This window comes from Opisthocomus hoazin, chromosome 3, assembly GCF_030867145.1.
Source record: "Opisthocomus hoazin isolate bOpiHoa1 chromosome 3, bOpiHoa1.hap1, whole genome shotgun sequence".
In the NCBI taxonomy this organism is placed as follows: Eukaryota; Metazoa; Chordata; class Aves; order Opisthocomiformes; family Opisthocomidae; genus Opisthocomus; species Opisthocomus hoazin.
In genome coordinates this window covers 40240676-40260401 of record NC_134416.1, presented here as the reverse complement: position 1 = coordinate 40260401, position 19726 = coordinate 40240676, and the positions used below count along the sequence as shown (strand labels likewise).

General features: G+C 38.3%; 1 protein-coding gene across 2 annotated transcripts in view; it reads left to right on the top strand.

Annotated features, from left to right (window-relative positions):
* Window positions 1-19726, top strand: part of PREX2 (phosphatidylinositol-3,4,5-trisphosphate dependent Rac exchange factor 2) — a 192078-nt gene that overhangs the window by 122762 nt on the left and 49590 nt on the right. For both annotated transcript variants that reach the window (XM_075416030.1, XM_075416031.1), the window contains 7 exons: window positions 1686-1768; window positions 2106-2196; window positions 3730-3858; window positions 11336-11377; window positions 14019-14236; window positions 16980-17082; window positions 19296-19439. In XM_075416030.1, coding sequence (XP_075272145.1) covers window positions 1686-1768; window positions 2106-2196; window positions 3730-3858; window positions 11336-11377; window positions 14019-14236; window positions 16980-17082; window positions 19296-19439 — 810 coding nt within the window. The remainder of the gene's footprint in view (window positions 1-1685; window positions 1769-2105; window positions 2197-3729; window positions 3859-11335; window positions 11378-14018; window positions 14237-16979; window positions 17083-19295; window positions 19440-19726) is intronic.

Genomic DNA, 19726 nt, shown 5'->3' with positions numbered 1-19726 from the left:
CGTTGTGTTGCACAGAGTAAGGAGCATTTTAGGTGAATGTGAAATGCTCTCCCAGCTTGCATCAGCACCCAGACAGCAGGATACGGCTGTGTATGTTTGTAGGAAGGAATGTGAGACCACATAGAAGCACATTCTTGTTTATGCCATGACAAATTGAATTTAAATAAATGCAGCTGCTAATAGGAATGAGATGGAATTTAACTGCATGGAGTGCAAGGTCATAGACTCAGGGACTAATAATACAAAATATTTGCTCTGAGCTGGGCATTTATCATTTGGGAATGATTCAGGAAAAGAAAGACCTGAACAGATTAGTTAAAAATGAGCCACTGGTGAGACCTGGCCATAGAGAAGGCAAATTTAATTGCTGGTTGTACCAGGAGAAGTTTTTTCAGTTGCAACAGAAAAGTATTAGTGACATTATGCAAGGTATCTGAGATGCCTTGTAAATAATGCAGTTCTAGGCAGCTACTTTGCAGAAGTGATATATACTTACAGAGCTGACCAGATACAGAGGGAAAGGATGAAGGACATAAAGAACCATTAATGAAGAGAGGAGACCTAGGGTCTGTATCTTCAACTTAAGATATAAATGAGCTGATACGCACTTGTGCAGCATCAAGCTGAGGTACCAACTCTGGTGCCTAAATGAATGTATCTGTGCTAGCCAAGCGCAGATACAGTGTTTGAGTTGATAAATACTGCTGTTCAATGAAGCTCCCACTCTCTTGACAAAGTAATTTTCTTCTAGTTCCAAAGCTAACTTGGTTAACTCCAGATCAGGGCTCTTTGGCACCGTGCTCCATCTGTTGCAATTAAAATCCTGTGAAGGGTTCTGACTACTGGCTGTAAGGACATCTAAAGGAGCTAAAAAAAAAAAATCAAGGAGAGAAAAGTGCTATTTAAGTGTTTCGCTGACATAAGAAAAATGAGTCTAGATTGACCATGAATAAATTTGGATTATAAATTATCAAGTGGCTACTTCTTATCTGTCACTGCAACAGCAAGGAGGAAAACCAGCTTTAAGCTCAATTTTTCACAGCTTCAGATTGTATCACCCGTTGTCTGAGAGAGCAAGTGACTGAAGGCAGTGACCTAGGATAGTCCTTCTTCTTTGTACTCTCTTAGGAAATGGTGTGGTCTGTACTACTAAAAGCTTCATATTGAATGTGGGATTTGGATGCTATATTTTTGTTGAAGTACTAAAATCCCAGAACCATTTGAATAGTAAGAACATTAAGATTGTGAATTGTCTGTAGAAGCGCTATAGAAATTTTATGGTGAATGCATTTCAGTGACTTTGTGGTCTGCTATATTAGGTTCACACTACTTAGCCATTTAATATGGTGTTTAGGATGTTCTCCAGCATAGAAGACTTGTGTGTTCTGGTCACAGAATGGTTGAGGTTTGAAGAGACCTCTTGAGATCATCCAGTCCAATCCCCTGCTTGAGCAGGCCTATGTAGAGCAGGTTGTCCAGGACTCTGTCCAGCTGTGTTTTGAATGTGGTCCTTTCTTTAAGAGCTATTTCTGTATTATTGACTACTAAATGCAAAATATGTAGGGAGGACACTGTAATTCTGAAAGCCTAAGCATCAGTCTGTGTGGAAAACTATCTAAGATACAAAGATTTTGGAAAAGATGCTGGAACTTCTAAATGATTTTTCATTTGAAAATATTTTTCAGGTGATGAGCTTCCCATAAGTGTTCAAATCTCTCATGATAAACAGGACAAGCTCCATAGCTGTTTGGAACATCTTTTTGGTCAAGTATGCGATTATTTTTCTTGGCTTTGATACTAAAACCCACGTTTGAGCTAAGATGTCTTTAGCAAATACTTCTTTTTCTTTTTACTTTTGCTTTCCACTGTTTACTGGGATGGTATGTATTTACTTATTCCCCTTCAGTTTTCTGTAAATAGTTCAAAACTGCAAATTAAACAGGTCCTTGTATTTAGTCAAACATTCCATAGCTTGTTACTTTAACTAGAGCCGTTAGGTAAGAAAGAATCCAAAGCTGTTTTTCTGTAGTCCATATTTCTTAAAGAAAGAATTTCTAATTGTTTCTGTAAAAAAACACCTTTCTCACAAAAGTCGATCCCAACAGGTCGATTCAATTGTCAGTCTTCTGAAGGGACCAGCTGTGATGAGGGCCTTTGAGCAGACAAAATACTTTACACCAGGTCGAAGCCTCCAAGGTAATGTTTAATTCTATCTCTGAGAATCAAAAGGCAGCTTGAAGGGTACATGGATATGGCTATCTACTCCTTGAGCTGGGTGTTAAAGAACTGATTTTGCTCAATCTTGTCATTCTGCAATAATTGATTAATTAAGTAGATCTTGTTCTTAATTGAAAACTGGCTTCTTACACTTTTATTGCACAACTGAAAGAATTTCAGGTTTGTTGGGAAGTTGGCGTTAAAGAGTAGACTCTGAGCTGACTAGAATTACTGAGATTTTTGAAGGAAGAAACACGTTTTGTATATTGCAGGTGTTTTTATTACATTCTTGTCTCAACTACTGAAGCCGTTTCTGACCTACTTTATTACTAATGCCAGATTTTTAGGTTTTTTTGCAGATATATTACTTGTGAAGTTGATTTATAAATAATCTGCAAATGTAAATTTATAGTCACAGTAATATTTATGCCAAACATATGCTTACATAAGTGTTATTGTTTAAAAAAAATCCTGTATGTAACTTCAGATACTCACATAGTTGCTTAAGTCTAAGTGTATGAATAGGTGTCTGGTGGTAGCTGTAAGATTGTGATGGAAACTGCAAAGGACTTCTTTCAGTGAACTGAATTTTGGTGTTGTTTTTTTTTAAAAAAAAAAAAAGAAAGAAGCTCAGTGGGATACTCTATGTTGTATTAATAGGCATAATAGTTTTGATTATGGTTTTATTGATCCTGCATATGTCTTTTGGCAAAGAAAACTACTTTTAGATGGCCAGAGGGTGGATCTCTGGCTTTTATAAATCACCAAAATCCCATTGAAGTCAACAGAGCATAATTACTGTACCTGTTATCTGGTTTTACAAAACCTGAAGTACTTTCCCCTCACTGAATTTACATGGAAGACTGCATAACCTCCTCTTTCTCGGTTTCTTTTTTTTTTTCTTTTCCTTCCTGTTTTTGGACCAAGATACTGGGGATGAATCTAGAGCATTTCTGCTCTCTTGTGTTTCTCAGTGTTTCAGATTGAGTACCTGGCAGGCTCACATGACAAAATATTATTCTTTCCGTGGTATAACAGATGGTCAGTTACACAGAAGATATGGATAAGTTAGATATTTTATTCTTGATCTGTACCATCTTCATTAACTGTACAAGGAGCACTTCAATGATTTGAAAGATAGACTAGGTTAGGCAATAAGTAATTTTGTTTAAAGTTTAATTTTCTGATTGAATTTATTTTACCTCTAAAAGTTCCAGGGTCCTTCTTACTCCATGGAGACAGGTACCTTCCATCTTATGTACCTGATTTAGAGAGAATGATGTTTGGGAATGCTGTTCTCTCTCTGATTTGACTAAGTACGGATCTTAGATGACTGTCAGACCTGTCACCCTAGCTTTAACTAAATAGTTAGAGTTGATAAATACTAACTATAATACAACTAAATAAGTTGACACCTGCTTGAGCTGTGAAAACATTTAGGAAGAAATAATGTCTTACTATGGCTTTCTCAGGAGCTTTAAGCAGAAAAATATTTTTTTTGTCCTTGCTTAGAATTTCAGCAGGAAATAGAACCGAAGCTTAACTGTCCGAAGAGGCTACGACTCCACATCAAGCAAGACCCTTGGAACCTCCCCAGCAGTGTCCGGAGCCTTGCCCAGAATATCAGAAAATTTGTTGAAGGTTAGTAAGAACAACATGACCATAAATAAACACTTTGTTAATGATAGAGAGCATGGGGAAGGGAAGGGGAAAGATACAACTGCTTCGTGTTGTTGCTAGGCAAGGTTTGCTGAACACAATGTAGTCTGTGGGAAATGCCTGAATTTCAGGACTTTTTTTTGTGCAACAAGGTTAGTGGAGTGTATCTTAGCTGTCTTGTGCTCACGCTATTGGCTTCAGATACTGAAGAGAAAATATTCTTGTGACAAGTGAAAATGAATGAACCATATGTTGCATGTGCTACTTTATTTCAGTGGAGTCCAGTGGGCTTAACTGATTTGTCACAAAACTTCATGGGAGTGAAACACCAAAATGGAGCTTTCATTGCGATTAAGCTCCCCTTTTTCTACTGTCTTAAATAGAAAGATGAGGACTCTGCAGGACAACTATTGTCCTATATTTTTCTCTGATCTGTCATTGATCTGGAATCATTATCCCTCTTCTGCCATGAAGCCAAACCTCTTCCACTGGTTTTCACTTGCTCCCTCACGACTGATCCTATTGCTCCTCCACCTCCCTCCCACCACTGTCTAAAAGTTACCTAGCACTCTGCTCGTCTTCACCACCAGATGACAATGTGAACTGGGGTTTTCTGCTCTCTCCCCTGGCCTCTTAAGAAAGTAACTGGGATTTGCTTTCCAGAAAATCTTGCCTGTAGCTTCTGCTTTATTTCCAGTGCTGTTTGATAGAGAAACAGAAATAATGAGCAAAACGATTTTTATAAAACTACTTGCACTAAAAGTCTACATGGGAACAAAAACTTATGTCAGGTCTAGCTTTAAATGATTTGTGTGTGTGTTTAGCTTCTTTTGTTTTGTTGAGTAATTTCCACGGTGTCCCATAAAGAAACTGCTAAATTTCAGGTCACTGGAAAAGAACTTTGTGATAAGTTTTATTGAGATAAACCTCCAAAATGAACCAGCCAAACCAAACAGACAACTCCTCCTCTGACTTTTGATATTTCTCATTTCAGATGCAATCATATTTTCAGACCCTGGCTTAGAAAATTATAAAAACAACCACTATTTTTGGAGTCAATCACATTGGGTTGACTCTCCAATACTAAGAATGTTTCTTTTAGTTTAATGGTGGCTGTCACTGAGTGAAAAATGAGTAAATATTTTTGGATCCTTTTTTCTATGGGTCTGTCTTCAGCCTAAACTGAATTATATTCAAGAATTAATCATGGTTTCTTTCACAGTTCAGGAGGAATTGAAATGTGTCTTTCACAGTCCTTCGTGGCCCCCCTTCTGAAGCCAAGCCTAACAGATCATTTTCACATAACTTGTTTGCCCATAAATAGAGTTAATAGACAACCCATTTCAATATCAGTCATATACCCTCAGTATTGAGCTTAGGTTATTCAGATAAATTTGGTTTTAAATCTACCACAAAATTTTGTGGGAGAGTTGAGCAAGGTCCAAATGACTTCCTGCCTCTCTATAATACAAAACTTCTCTTTTTACAATACTGCTGTAATGTAATAGTGATATTTATCAGAAGGAATTATGATGCTTACAGAGCAATAAAACTGATGGCATTTTCTGGTGCTTTAGATATCAGGATTAAAAAAGGTTTTCTCTGTTAATAAATTGAAGTAACCAACTTTATTGCAACAGTCATGCTTGTGAGTGGTGCATGGTTCAGAGAGCTAAATATAAAAGGCATTATTCTTGTGCTGTTTGAGGAGAGCACACGCTCTGCCTTACCTTCTCTCATCACTGTGTCTCAGAAGTTGTCTGCCCATTTTAAATATTCTTGGCTCTCCCTTTCCATCCACGGCATCTGAGCTTTTGTCAGAGATTTCCAACAACTGGCTTCTGTACCATCTTCTTAACCAAATACATGGGTTTACATGTAAAACTATCAGGTTGTATATTCACCATCAGTCTTTACATCTTTCTATTCTCTTGTAGTTTTTTTTCTTTAATTTGATTCCTGTTCCATCACCACCACCCAAATTGGTATCACTAATATTTGTTCCTGAGAAGTGTTCTGGAGAATCATGGTCCACATCTTCATCACAATTTAGATTTGCCTGTGGGACCAAGGAGTTGGTGTGATGTAAAGGATACCTGAAAGCCTATATTCTTGTTCCCTGGCACAAACAGCATGAAGGAGAAATAGGAGAATGGAAGTGAATAATTGCTACTCAAGCCTTAGTTTCCAAGGCATGTCTAGACAGGTATATGTAATTCAGTGTTGAAAAGATTCAGGGGAGAAATATACCCCTCAGGCAGTTTTGGGAGACTGCTGTGATTGAGGCAGGCTTAGGCCTGTATAAATAAAACTTGAGACACAACCAGCAGCTGGATCTAACTGAAATCAGATGAGCACAAAGCAGAGTTATAAACGCTTTAGCAGCTCAATTTTTCCTTCATATCTTTATTTCTTATTTTCTCCTTTCCAATCTTGCCATTATGCATTGTGTTCACAAATGGTCAGGATAGCTAGAAGAACCACTAGTACTGCCCTGAGCTATTTCTGGTTGAAAACCTAACACATAATACAGTGATTTACCCTCCCAGCTTTCCCTCTTATTCACCTGATTCAGAAAAAGCAAAAGATGTCCTCTAATTTGGCTGCTTAGTTGGGCTTATGAGAACAAGTTGAACAAAGTCTTGGATTTTTGGAAGAATCTTCATGTTTGTTTATAAGTAAAAGGCAGTATTTTAGTAATTGAGGAAAGCAGATATATTTGTCTCTTCTAGAAGTTTCTAGAGGAAGTAGTCAAAGGAGACCACAGACACAACTTTATTCACCGTGGGAAAAAATTGTTGTAATTAAAACCTCCAGTTGTTTTAAACACACTTAACCATTATTGATGAATGCTAAAGTAAGGATGAATGTTTTTGGTAAATGCATCTCCTTATTAAAAACTGACTCATTTTTATTTTCATAAAAATATCACAGGCTCTTGTAATTTTTCACTCTTCATTCTGTTGCATTGTATAATGTGTTGTATTAGATTAGACTGATTAGTGCTTTAAAGCAGGAGAAGACATGGGAGCCTCACAAAAATGAGATGTTTTAAGTCTTAGATCTTAGGATTCTTTTTATTTGCTTTGTTTAGTAAGTATGAAGAAATGGGAAAACTCAGAATGCCTTGAGGATTATTGTTCTGGTCTGTCAGTTTTCTTTTTATTAGTATTGGAATTGGGAGAATAATTTAAAAAAAAAATCTATGAAGGTTTGCACTGATTAAAAAAAAAAACCCTGAAAAAACCCCAACCAAACCTTCCTTGACAGTAAATTTAAAACATATATGGAGATTGCTTTATCTCATTTCATTTGTCCTACCTTATCATTAGAGAAGGAAGTTTTCTATGGTGACAGTAAAAGGCAACCCTAGAAGGCTAATGAAGTTGATAAAATTGAATAGTTCTCTGAAATATTATACAGATTCTAGGAGGATTTGTCTGGAGCGAAGTAACTAAAGAAAATATGAAAGTTATTTCTTGGAGTTACTGGGCCTACTGAATTGTTAAACCAATAAAGATAAAGATAAGTTGTTGGCACAGGCAGATCTTTGAAGATGGAGTGCTTGATTTTGGTGCAGGAGAGAGCAGTAGTCAGGCAGGAATTCAATGGTCACTGAGCAGAGAAAGAATAAGGTAGGTACAGGATTTTGGATGTATGTGAGATATGCAACATGAGATTTGGAAAGAACAAGAGGAAAAGCTGAGGGATGACTTGAGTAGGAACCAGGAAAATCAAGGAGATGGAGGAAAAGAAAGGGACCCTTTGGAAGGAAAATAAAACCAAAACTGGCCAGAATAACAACAGGAAGGTGTAATGAGAACAAACAGGAGAAATTTCTGTAGTTGTTTTCTCCCAAAGAAAAAAACGGCAAGATTTTTTTGTCAAGTGATATTTTAGAGCAAGTCAGATTTCTAGTCAGCTAGTCACATAACTGCATGAGGAAGTGCAGTTGTTTGCTAGCACAATGTTTTTAAATTTAAACAGGAAATACTATGCAATTGAGAAAATTCACATGTATTTTAATTTAAATTAGGAGTGAGGAGTGAAGGTGTCTTTTGGTCATTACATGTGTAAAAAGTTTATTTCAACTTAAATCCTAAAACATGCGGTGCAAGTCTGACTTACTTAAAATTTTTTTTCATAGAATCATAGGTTGGAAAAGACCTCTGAGATCATCAAGTCCAACCATCCACCCAAAAACACCATGCCTACTAAACCATATCCTGAAGTGCCACATCTACACATTTTTTAAACGCCTCCAGGGATGGGGACTCAACCAGCTCCCGGGGCAGCCTGTTCCAATGCCTGACCGCTCTTTCAGTAAATACATTTTTCCTAATATCTAATCTAAACCTCCCCTGATGCAACTTGAGGCCATTGTCTCTCGTCCTATCACTAGTTACCTGGGAGAAGAGACCAACACCTGCCTCACTACAACCTCCTTTCAGGTAGCTGTAGAGAGCAGTAAGGTCCCCCCTCAGCCTTCTCTTCTCCAAACTAAACAGCCCCAGCTCCCTCAGCCACTCCTTGTAAGACTTGTTCTCTAGACCCCTCACCAGCCTCGCTGCCCTTCTCTGGACGCGCACCTCAATGTCTTTCTTGTAGTGAGGGGCCCAAAACTGAACACGGTACTCCAGGTGTGGCCTCCCCAGTGCCTAGTACAGGGGCATGATCATCTCCCTCCTCCTGCTGGCCACACTATTCCTGATACAAGCCAGGATGCCATTGGCCTTCTTGGCCACCTGGACACACTGCTGGCTCCTGTTCAGCCAGCTGTCGACCAGCACCCCCAGGTCCTTTTCTGCCAGGCAGCTTTCCAGCCACTCTTCCCCAAGCCTGTAGCGTTGCATGGGGTTGTTGTGACCGAAGTGCGGGACCCAGCATTTGGCCTTGTTGAACCTCATACAGTTGGCCTTGGCCCATCGATCCAGCCTGTCCAGATCCCTCCGCAGAGCCTTCCTACCCTCAAGCATTTCGACACTCCCACCCAACTTGGTGTCATCTGCAAACTCACGGAGGGAGCACTCCATCCCCTTATCCAGATCATTGATAAAGATGTTAAACAAGACTGGACCCAAAACTGAGCCCTGGGGAACACCACTCATGACTGGCTGCCAGCTGGATTTAACTCAGTTCACCACCACTCTCTGCTTTTGGCCATTCAGCCAGTTAGTTCTTTATCCAGTGAAGAGTACACCCATGTAAACCATGGGCAGCCAGTTTCTCCAGAAGGAACAATGTCAAAGTCCGTACTAAATTCCAGGTAGATGACATCCACAGCCTTTCCTATGTCCACTGGGTGGGTCACCTGGTCATTGCAGAAGATCAGGTTGGTCAGGCAGGACCTGCCTTTCATGAACCCGTGCTGGCTGGGCCTGATCCCCTGGTTGTCCTTCACATGCCCATTGAGCGCACTCAGGATGAATTGCTCCATAATGTTGCTCAGCACCGAGGTCAGGCTGACAGGCCTGTAGTTCCCGTGATCCTGCTTCTGGCCCTCCTTGTAGATGGGCGTTACATTGGCAGTCCTATGTGATTCAGATGTGAGAAACAAAATAAAACTAAAATATAGCCTTTACTGGCAAAGATTAGAATAGCATGATAAAAAAAAAAAGTTTAAGAATAATAGAAGTTGCAGGCATCTTGCATTACATATCATATGAACTAAAGAAAAATTGCTAGGGAGTTATTACTTTCCGTATGCCATGTAGCAAGAAGGGGTGAAAACTTCCATAGCATTTGGAATTTGGTAAAAAGCAAATGGTTGACATCCAAAGCTCTTTTCTAACCCCAGGTAAGTCTCTACTTATACAAATAACCTAAAGATGCTCTCTTGCCTGTGGGTATATTTTGAAACAGAGAAGACGTATAGCAATGATAAAGGAGAGTTGCAGTGTCCTGTAATTTTCCCATAAGCAGGAAATTATTATAGATACCCCAAACGGTTCTGAATTCAGAGATCAAATAAATCTAATATAAAACAAGCTGCAAGTAATAGCCTCAGTGTATCTGAATTCTTTAGATAAAAGCTATATTTCCCTATATTGTCTCTTCAGTTACCAAGCTGTGTTCAGACTCCAAGATGCTAAGTTATTAATTTCTGTAAGTTGTGGGTTTTTTTTCAAAAGACAGAAGGCTGAGGCAAAGACCTATCACCAGGCAATTTTTAAAAATAACAAGCGATTTTGAGTGTTTTGGTGCTTGTATTTGAGATACCATGGCCATGCGTTTCAGAAGCGTGGGCACTGCCAGTTGTTTTCGCAGTGTGTGTACAGTATGGATGAAGATCAGGCTTGAAAGGCTTTCTTCTTTTTTAAGCATAGTCACCTTTGGGGATGATTCTGGCTTTATGTAGATGTGTTCAAGTACACATAGAATCCAGACTGTGCTGTTGATACAGTCAAGTCTGATGTGAGTTCTGTCATCCAAGTTATATTCTGATCTCAAATGATTCACATTTCAAACCTACTAGGTTAGTTTTAGTAGGGGGCAACATAATCCCAAATTGCGCTATTGTCCATACGCCCCGTACTGCTGGTCCACTGGGCAGGGCTTGGAATAGACTGCACAGAAAACTGAGTGTGTGAAAGAAAGTTTGGAAAGGTGTGAAAGCATGTGAAGTAGCAGTGTGTTCCTATAGGCGGTTACTGTAGGACAACTGATGTGCTGGATGTTTGCCACTCTCTAGGGTAATGGCCGCTTTTTAATCTGCCTGTTCCTTGCAGTGGTGATTAACACATTTAAATTTGTGTTGTGGTACGTAGTAGAGGGGAAGAATGACTTTCTTCAGCCTGCAAACTTTGAGAAGCTCCCCTCCTCCAAACCACACCCCCATCCCACCCCCCAAAAAAAACCCAAAACAGTGTAAAGAGATATAAAACCAATTTTTTGACAGTGTAAATTAAGACCTTTTTTAATGTGTACTTTTTTACTTCATAGAATGTTAAGTGAAAAGAAATGATTTAGGCAAAATAAAATCCTGAAGGCTGAGAATAAAGTGAAAATACAGTTGTATTTTTCTTGGATGCTTTGGTATATGTTAAAATGAGGATAATATGAGATTTTTAAGTATGGAACGAGAGAGGGAAAAGAAAAAAGAACAAATTGGAGTAGTGGGGGAATCAGTGAAAGCTAGTGTTGTTTTTCAAAGTTTGAAGACTGGTATTCTTCATATGTGGACTTGCGCTGGCGAGCTGGTACACATATACTCTGAGACAGCAGCTGCCTCTTCTTGTGTCTTTCTCATTGTTGGTGCTTTTGATTATTGTAAATTTTGTCAAGTCATATGTAAAATTAAGTGAAGTTGAGACTGATTACCGGTTTGTAGATAGATATCAGGATTGCCTACACAAGAAGATGGAGTTAAGCGGGTATTAAATGAGAAACTGCAAATGCGTTATGATGTTGCTGAAAACAGTTTTAACCATGGCCTCAATATATTTTCTTTTTCTTTAAGAGGTGAAGGCACGAATACTCTTGGCACTTCTTGAGTATACAGGTAATTCTCTTTGATTTGGGAGTGGGGGAAGTGAACGTGGATGGTTTGAGATTTTTTGTTTTTTGTTTTGGACAGAACAATGTGTTTAGAGAAGGGGGAAAAATCTCAGATACGATAACCTGATAACAACTTTACCCCTGTATTTACAGTGAGGATTCCCGAAGAACACAATAATTGCAAGGATATTTCTAACAAACATTGCACATTCTTGGTTTTTTTAATGCAAAATACCTTTCTGGTCATTTACTTTGGATCTTGGCAGATGAAGTACCTACTAAATAACTAAGCTTGGGGACAGTACTTCTGCTGTCTTTGTTCGTTTGGGCTTTTTCTTATTTGCTGTCTTTTTTCTTTTCTCTTTATTTCCATCTATTTCCAGACTTATCGTACTATTCTAACCCATACCGTTCCATTTATGTTTCTTCAGAGAATACCTCTTTTTAAGTCTCTCTTTTTTGGAATGGGTCTGATTATTCTGTGTATTATTCTACCATCACCCCATACAGCGCACACCTTCAAACAGACAGATAGGCATGTGTGTCTTCAAAACACGTGTCAGTAAATCAGTATTTAGAACATAGTACTTATGGCAGAAGATCCTCTACAGTTTGTAGGTGTTTAAGTGTACAAATAAGCAGTCACATTTGACTGTAAAAGCTGATTATTTTAACCATCTTGCAGCAGTATATGAATGCATTATTATTTCATGATTTTGTTATAACAGCAGTTTTATAAAAAAGGGAATGTAACATTTTTTTGTTGTCAAGTTTCTTCCAAATACTGTAAAAGATTTTAGTAATTCCTTGGGTGTTTTAAAATTAGATGTGACCTAAGAAAATACCCCAGACTGGATTTTTTTAAAGCAGTTTTCCCTATTTACGTGGTTTCATATGTTTTTAAATTCTGTACTTAATTTTGTATGCAAATCTTCTTGTTAAAAGAACCCAGAGTGCTCCTGTATGCATTATCTGATGTTGAAGTAGTATTAAATGAAATTTGGAAATGAGGTGTTGGAGACATGAGAGGTTTTCAGAACCAGGCAATACAGGGGAAGGCACTGAAAGTTAGCTGCTTAGACAAACATAAAATTTAGCAAAGCGAGGAGAGCTAATGTGTGTTGGGCTTTGATCCCTGAGTGCTGCTGTGACATTGGAAAGTTTTTGACCATGGAGAAGCCAGTGGGATTTTTGAAGCTGGAGATGGGTGGATTTTTTAAAGATGAAAATTCTGTCTGTACTGGATTCTGCAGAGTTTGAGAGGCTGGAAGGAGAGAGAGAGAGAAGTTAGTTTCAATAATCAAAATGAAAAGCAATGAGTCACAGTGCAGAAACAGTAGTGGTTAGGGTATTTATGAAAAACATTCCTGAACGCCTGAGAGGCTGGCAAATGGAATCAAAATTATATTGGTAATAGTGACCACTCCTTTACTAGTCAAGGAAACAACTGAAGAAGATCTCAGAAGGTAAACAGACAGAATGGAGTTACTCTGAGAAATACTTAAGAGTCCAAGAAAAGCATATTTTTAAAGTCAGTATTAATTTTGTGAGTACAGAATTATTTCTGCTGACTTACCCAGTCATCTAAAGCCTTGTCAGCTCCATAGAGAAGAGGTGGTAAAGGAGCTAATCCTCTTAGAGGCAGAGGAATCTAAAAGTGAGGACAAAGATTTTAGATTTTGGAAAGACCTCAATATCACCTAATCTTCTCTTGCTCTGAGAAAGATTAAGTCTACCTGTACCATATGTGATTAATGTTTGCCTAACAGTTCATAATGATAAAAATACTTGAAGACCTTCAGAAAAGAAGAGAAAAAGGAAGCGCTGAATATTTATCACCACAATTTTCTGCTTTATTGAGAATGTTTCCTTCTAAGTCTTTCGACCTTTAGCTAATCTAATACCTGTCACCTCCAGAATAAATTGATAGGTTAGCTAGTCCCTAATGTAAATCAGCTGCTAATGATTCCATCGACTTCTACCTAGGGACCTGTCCTGGACTTTCCTGACACCATAAATCTCTGCTGCTTCCTGGATATGTGATGCTGCTCTGTGCTTATTTTATAGATTTCATATTCATATATTTGTTGTATTTGGATAGATTGTGTTCTGGTAGCAACACTCCTATATGCCTTGTCTGCACTTTACAGCAGGCAGTCTTCATCTGCCCTACCCAGCTGGTAGCTGTGGAGTTGACCAAATGATGCAGTCATATTAAGAGCTTGTGATTATCCTTGCTTTCCTGTGGAAAGTAAATGTTGTTGTGCCCAGCTGTTTCTCACGTTGCAGCAAAGAGATCTGACTCATATCCATCACCTTATAATGTCAGAAGTACACAGAATTGATGGCATGTATGTTAAAATCTACAAGATAAACATTCATTATTTATGAAGAGCTACTTTAAATTCCAAATTTAAATACACTTCTATGTAGTTTTAGAATTATAATCTTTTAATGTGGAAAATGGCCAAGCTTTGGTCTTGGAGTGCTGTTTACTGGGAATAACATTAGGCTGTAAACTTGTAATTTACTTTACATTAAAATGACTTTGGTTTTAGACAAAAAAATTCCAGCTCAGTTCCTTTGCTGTTAATTAATCTCCTGCTCCATTTTTGCTTTTCCTCTTTTGCCTTTAACCATAACAGACAGCGAGATACAACTGAGGCGAGACATGGTCTTCTGTCAGAGCCTGGTGGCCACAGTCTGTGCTTTTTCAGAGCAACTAATGGTGGCCTTAAATCAAATGTTTGACAACAACAAAGAATATGAAATGGAGACGATGGAGGCCAGCAGAAGGTGGTTGGAACAGATAGCCAGTGCAGGTCTTCTCCTTCATTTCCAGTCCCTGCTCTCACCTAACCTGGTAAGACTTCTCATGTGGCATGCTTGGTCCCAGCCCATCTTTGTTCCCTGAACCAGGGGCACGGTCTTAGTTATAAATGCGATTTTCTGTGTCCTTTGTTCTTAGCTTGTTACTTAATTAGCTGCTATTTGAAAAATTTGCCATTTAGATAATTACAGATATGAGAAATGTATGTTTATGATATGGGGAATATGTTTTCCACAAAGACAGTATTACATTTGTTTTGAGTTTGCAGATAGTGAGTTTACCCTTGACTTCCCACCGCTATCACAGCTGTTCCCTAGGGGTGGATGTATTGGGTGATAACCAGAACGTCAGTTTGCAATAAGCAGCAATGCAAGATAAATAAAATACCTGGTTTGGATACTTTTTATCACCCCTTTCCCCACTAACCAAAAAGTCTGTAGTAGTTGAAGGACTAGACATGCTAGTCTGTTTGGTCCCTCTCACTGAGCAAATCCTCGTAGCCTGTCAGGGTAATTGCAAATCTGCGATTTCTTCACAAGGCTTGGCAAAGAGCCATGGCTTAAGAAACAACGAAAAAAAGGACATAGCCTTGTAGTCCTCTAATCCTCAGTTATCCAATGTGCTTCTTCAGCTATTTAAGCTGCTTCTCACACTAGACTGGTTCCTGCTAACCTGAAGAACTGTGAAGCAGTCTGCACGGTCTGCTCCGTGGCAGTCTTCTCAACCTCTTGAGATGCTCACTGAAAAAGAACTGATTTGGTACATCCTGCTGTATAAAAGTCCACACAAAAAACAGATGATGTTCCTAGTATCAAAGGTCTTCTTTCCTTGCCTTGTCTATCTCGGCAGCAAATTGCTGACAAGTTGACCTGATACACTTTAGAAGCAGAAAAGATCAATAAAAATAAAGGTATTTCTAAACTGCAATGGTAAAGTATTAGTGTGTGGTATTGCTGGACAGCATTGACTTGAGATAGCGTGAGCAGCAGTGTCACAGGTAGCTCAGGTACCTACGTGGGCTTGAGGGGGACAGGGTATGTCAGGACGAGGTGTGCAGCTTAAAACCAGATAGAGTCAGTGCCCGAGAGAGACAGGAGGGCAGTTTATCCACATGAGGAGTATGTGAGGAAAGTATGGTCAGGGGAGCTTGGGCTCACGTCTGGAGTCTTGGATACTTTTTAGCACTGTGCAGCAGCAACACGTCTTGGTGCTGGAGTCCTCGGAATTCAAGAAGAAATTCAGTTGGTGCCTGTCTTATGTTTTCCCATGTGCTTAGATGTCATGTTATCGCAACACAACTGTTGTCTTTACAGCACTGAATACTTCTGTTTTTTCGTTCAAGATTGTAGAGATTTCCTTTGTAGTGAAAATGCATGCTGCTTAGTTATTTTCACTTAATCAGATACCAGCAGTATGCACTGTCGAATTGAAAATAAAGTTAAATTTAGTCTCTTCTGTCTAACTGTTCTTAACCAAGGGGAAAGTATTGAAAGGCAACTTTTTCAATACCTTCTCAGCATTATTTTGCTTACAAATGATCTGTGTTATTTTAAACAAGGGTATTTGAAGGAAATTGTACTCGTTATGCCAGAGTTCAGTAAAGAATGAGCAGTTGTGCAAAGATTTCCCATGTCACAGAACAGTTTTCAGACTATTCTGCTGATAAAACTGCTCTGTCCATAGAGACTTCATAAATTGAACCAGGAGACAAAATATTTCTAGCAGCTTTGCTTTTTCATAAATACAAGGGGGAATGCTATTACATGATATAGATCAGGGAAAATCATGCTTTTTTTTTTTTTTTCCTTTCTGTAGTTTGGTAAGCTATAGTTTTTCTTATTTTATAGGCAGCTGCGTTGTTATTCTTTGGCTTCCTACTCTTTCAGTTCTTGAAGGGGGAAAAATGCATGCATTTCAATTCGGCCCTTGCTAGCTTAAGGTGCTAGGGGAGGGCTGTATAAAGAACAGAGTTACCTAAGTGATTATTATTTTCTGCTCTAATTGCTCTGCATATTTAACTCAAGATAACCATACTTGCAGATGACTATTTTCTTTTTAAAGGTTCAGTAAAAGTACCCTGAGAAGTTAGTCATTTACTTCCTGCAGCTCTTTTGGTAAATTAGTCTGGATCTCTTTAGCTGTCTCTTCAGCTCAGGAGTACACAGAGTGAACCATAGGTGCAAATCAAAATATTGGCATATCTATATACTTGATTTGCATCAAGTGTTTTGTAGGAGAAGGTGCAAATCACCCTGAGCTGTACTCGTTCTGAGCTACTGGTTCAATTATTGGTGCTTAGAGTGGACACAATGAAATCTCATCTGAAGTTTATTAAAAAAATGCTGAAGTTATGTCATTTTTTTAAAAAGCAAATTGTTAAAAGGAAGGATTTGTTTTGCACATTTCTCCTGTGTTAATTTACAAGCTAGACCTGGTGTCAAGAAAAGCTGTTGAAGTCTGATGTTTACATAAACAATAATTACGGTATTGTTTGATTAAAAGCAGTGAGAAGTAATGGTAGCTATAAATTACCTATTAATTTACTATGTGAAATGCTAACATTCATTTTAATAATCTTGGACTAGTAAGAAAAGGGAAAGTGCCAATAGAAACAAAGATATTTACATTATCTAAGAGTTAATTAGGTTATACAGTGAATCAGTGAACTGTTGTGCAACATTCTGTAGTTACTTTTATGTCCTGCTCTCATACTATTTCTGGTAGGGAAAACATCTGGCTGAAATGACCATTTAACTTTTTCTTTTGCCTTTTTTAGGCTGATGAGCAAGCCATGCTAGAAGATACGTTGGTTGCACTGTTTGACTTGGAAAAAGTTACTTTTTACTTTAGACAATCAGAGCCAGAACCACTAGTTGCCAGTGAGTAATTATAATTAATATCTGGGTTTTACTGTTAAGAAACATTTTCTGTATTTGTAACATTTTTCTCTCCTAGAACATTACCTCCCATGGGGAATATTATATAAATTTGTGTTACGGGGAATTAGTAGATCTGTAGCTCTCCTAATATTCCTAGATTTCCTGAAATACAGTTAACATCAGTGACAATGCAGAATCGTTATCTGGTGGGGACAAAACTGTCTGCTTAACTGAATTTTCCATTGGGAATATGTGACTGCATTGGGAAAGTCCCTGGAAGATCTAGTTGTTATTGAAGAGTCGTGTAGAATAAGTTGAAGGTCTTAATAGAGAAATGCAGCTGAGGTGAGATGGAGAAGCATAAAATCCATTTAATTTTATCATCTGAAAGACAAAGTAAATATTGGAAGAGTTCCTTGAAAGGTGAGAGCAAACACTATTAGGATAGCTTTAAATTGTGCAAGAAACTTCCTCTGAGACATGCTGATGCAGACGACGAGGGTTGTGAACCTTTCCTCCCAATACGCGCCCAACTTGCAGGAAGGGACTGTCTTCACAGTCTGCTGTTTCTACTCTTCACTCATTTTCAGCCACTCTTTTATTAATATGTTTTCAGCCAGTAGAGATTTTCCTGCAGTGAACTTTGTTTAGGAAGCAAAAAGCCCTCATTTTTTCCTAAGTCTCATAACTCCCCTGGGAAGGGAGGAAAGCATGTCTGCTTCACATCAAGCTTTTCTGAAACAATTCCCTTGCCAGAACAAGACCACACATGAGAGAATTTCTGCAATAACCGAAACCAGAAGACACAAAGCTCCTCCACAAAGCTGTCCATGAGCTGAAGAATTTGGTAGGGCAGGGCTGGTAGTCAGGTAGGAACTAGCCTATGTAAGACCATATTTATTTCTGTATAACTCAAGTAAGGACCCTGTTCAGGGCATTCGTTTTAAAAACAAGCCCTGCCAAGCCAGGTAACAACATGGAACTGGAGTTACAGGAGGGTGTCCTGGTGGGTAGTTAACCCTATGACTATGTCATGAACTGTTCATATTGCTGCATCTTCCAGCTGAGGTGTCTGTGCTAAAACACAGAGAAATGGAAACTCCGCATGTTCTAGGATTGTAATAAACCCTGTATTTCCTTTTGGTTTAAGTGCTGCTGCCACAGTCATCCTGACTCTGGCTACAGAAGACAGGATCTGGCAAATTTGGTTTTTCCATTTATGATTCCACATAATCAATGAAAGGAAAAAAAAGTATTTTTCATATTACCAAAAATAGTGAAAAATGTTCCTTTGGTATTTTTTCCATTTAGGTACAAAATAATTTATGCACACAGTGTAAAAATTACATTATAATATTATTAATGCAAATTGCTAAATTTTATTGTTACTGCTTTCATTCTGGAGTCTTATGTATGGAAATAATACTGAAACAGGAAATACATACAAAACTTAAATTGAATTGAGTCGGCTTCCTCTGAGAGATTTAGGTAAATGGAAAATTTTTGCTAACTTTTGCTAATGGTCATTACATGTTAATCATCTGGCATAATACACAAGACGTATGTTGGGGAATCACTGTAACTGAAAAATGATACTGCTGGTTGCCCTGAACTCTATGCCAGTTGATGTATTGTGACATCTAGCTTGTCAAAGTGTAGTGAAATGTGCTCTTACAGTTTTATATATTCCACCATAATAAATTTGTTTCCTCAGTTAGGTCCTGATTTTTAATAATAATTTCATGAGTATGCTGGTAGCTACTGTATATTTACTTGTGTTCTATCCCACACAAATCTGAGGAGAATCTACGTGTCACACTGACCTTATACATTGTGCGCCTGAGGAAGGTGTGTGAAATATGGCTAAAAGTATCCTTCCAGTGATTTTAAACTGTGTTCTGCACGTAGATGTTTCTTCAGATTTACAGGGAATACAAGTAGGATTTTGCCAACTAAATTATTTGCTTAGTGTTTTTTCAGTCATTGACAGGCTGGCAAAGATGTCAGTCACTGCTTTTCTGGTTGTCTGTTTCCTGATAATGGATAGGCCAAAAGTGACCACAGCAACACCGAGTATAATGTAAAATACTGCACACATTTGTTTTGTATCTGCAGTGATTTTTATCTAACCGTGTGAATTTTGGGTGCAGCAGTTTCTGGAAAACAACGTGTCATTTCTTTTAATGAAATAGTAACATTGACTGTGTTTTCAGATGTACCAATCACATACCAAGCAGAAGGAAGCCGGCAAACCCTGAAGGTTTACTTCTACCTGGATAGTTACCATTTTGAACAGCTTCCTCAAAGGCTGAAGAATGGAGGGGGATTTAAAATCCACCCGGTACTTTTTTCACAAGGTAACCTGAGTTTTAATTCTGCCCTCCCCTCCAATTCTTTCAGATAATATTTAACTCTCTTTAAAACCCTGCTTTTTCACTCTGATGTAAATCCTTTGTAACAGTAAGTGCACAATGCTTATATTTAAGTGTGTTATTTAAGGTGAATTTAAGAAATGCTGACATTTCTGATAATAGAGACATGGGTATACATTTCTAAGTTTATACCTGTTGTATGATTCCAACACAAAAGAGTGAATCTTCTTTCATCAGTATTGTTTTGTTCTTAGTAGATGTTAGTGGACCAT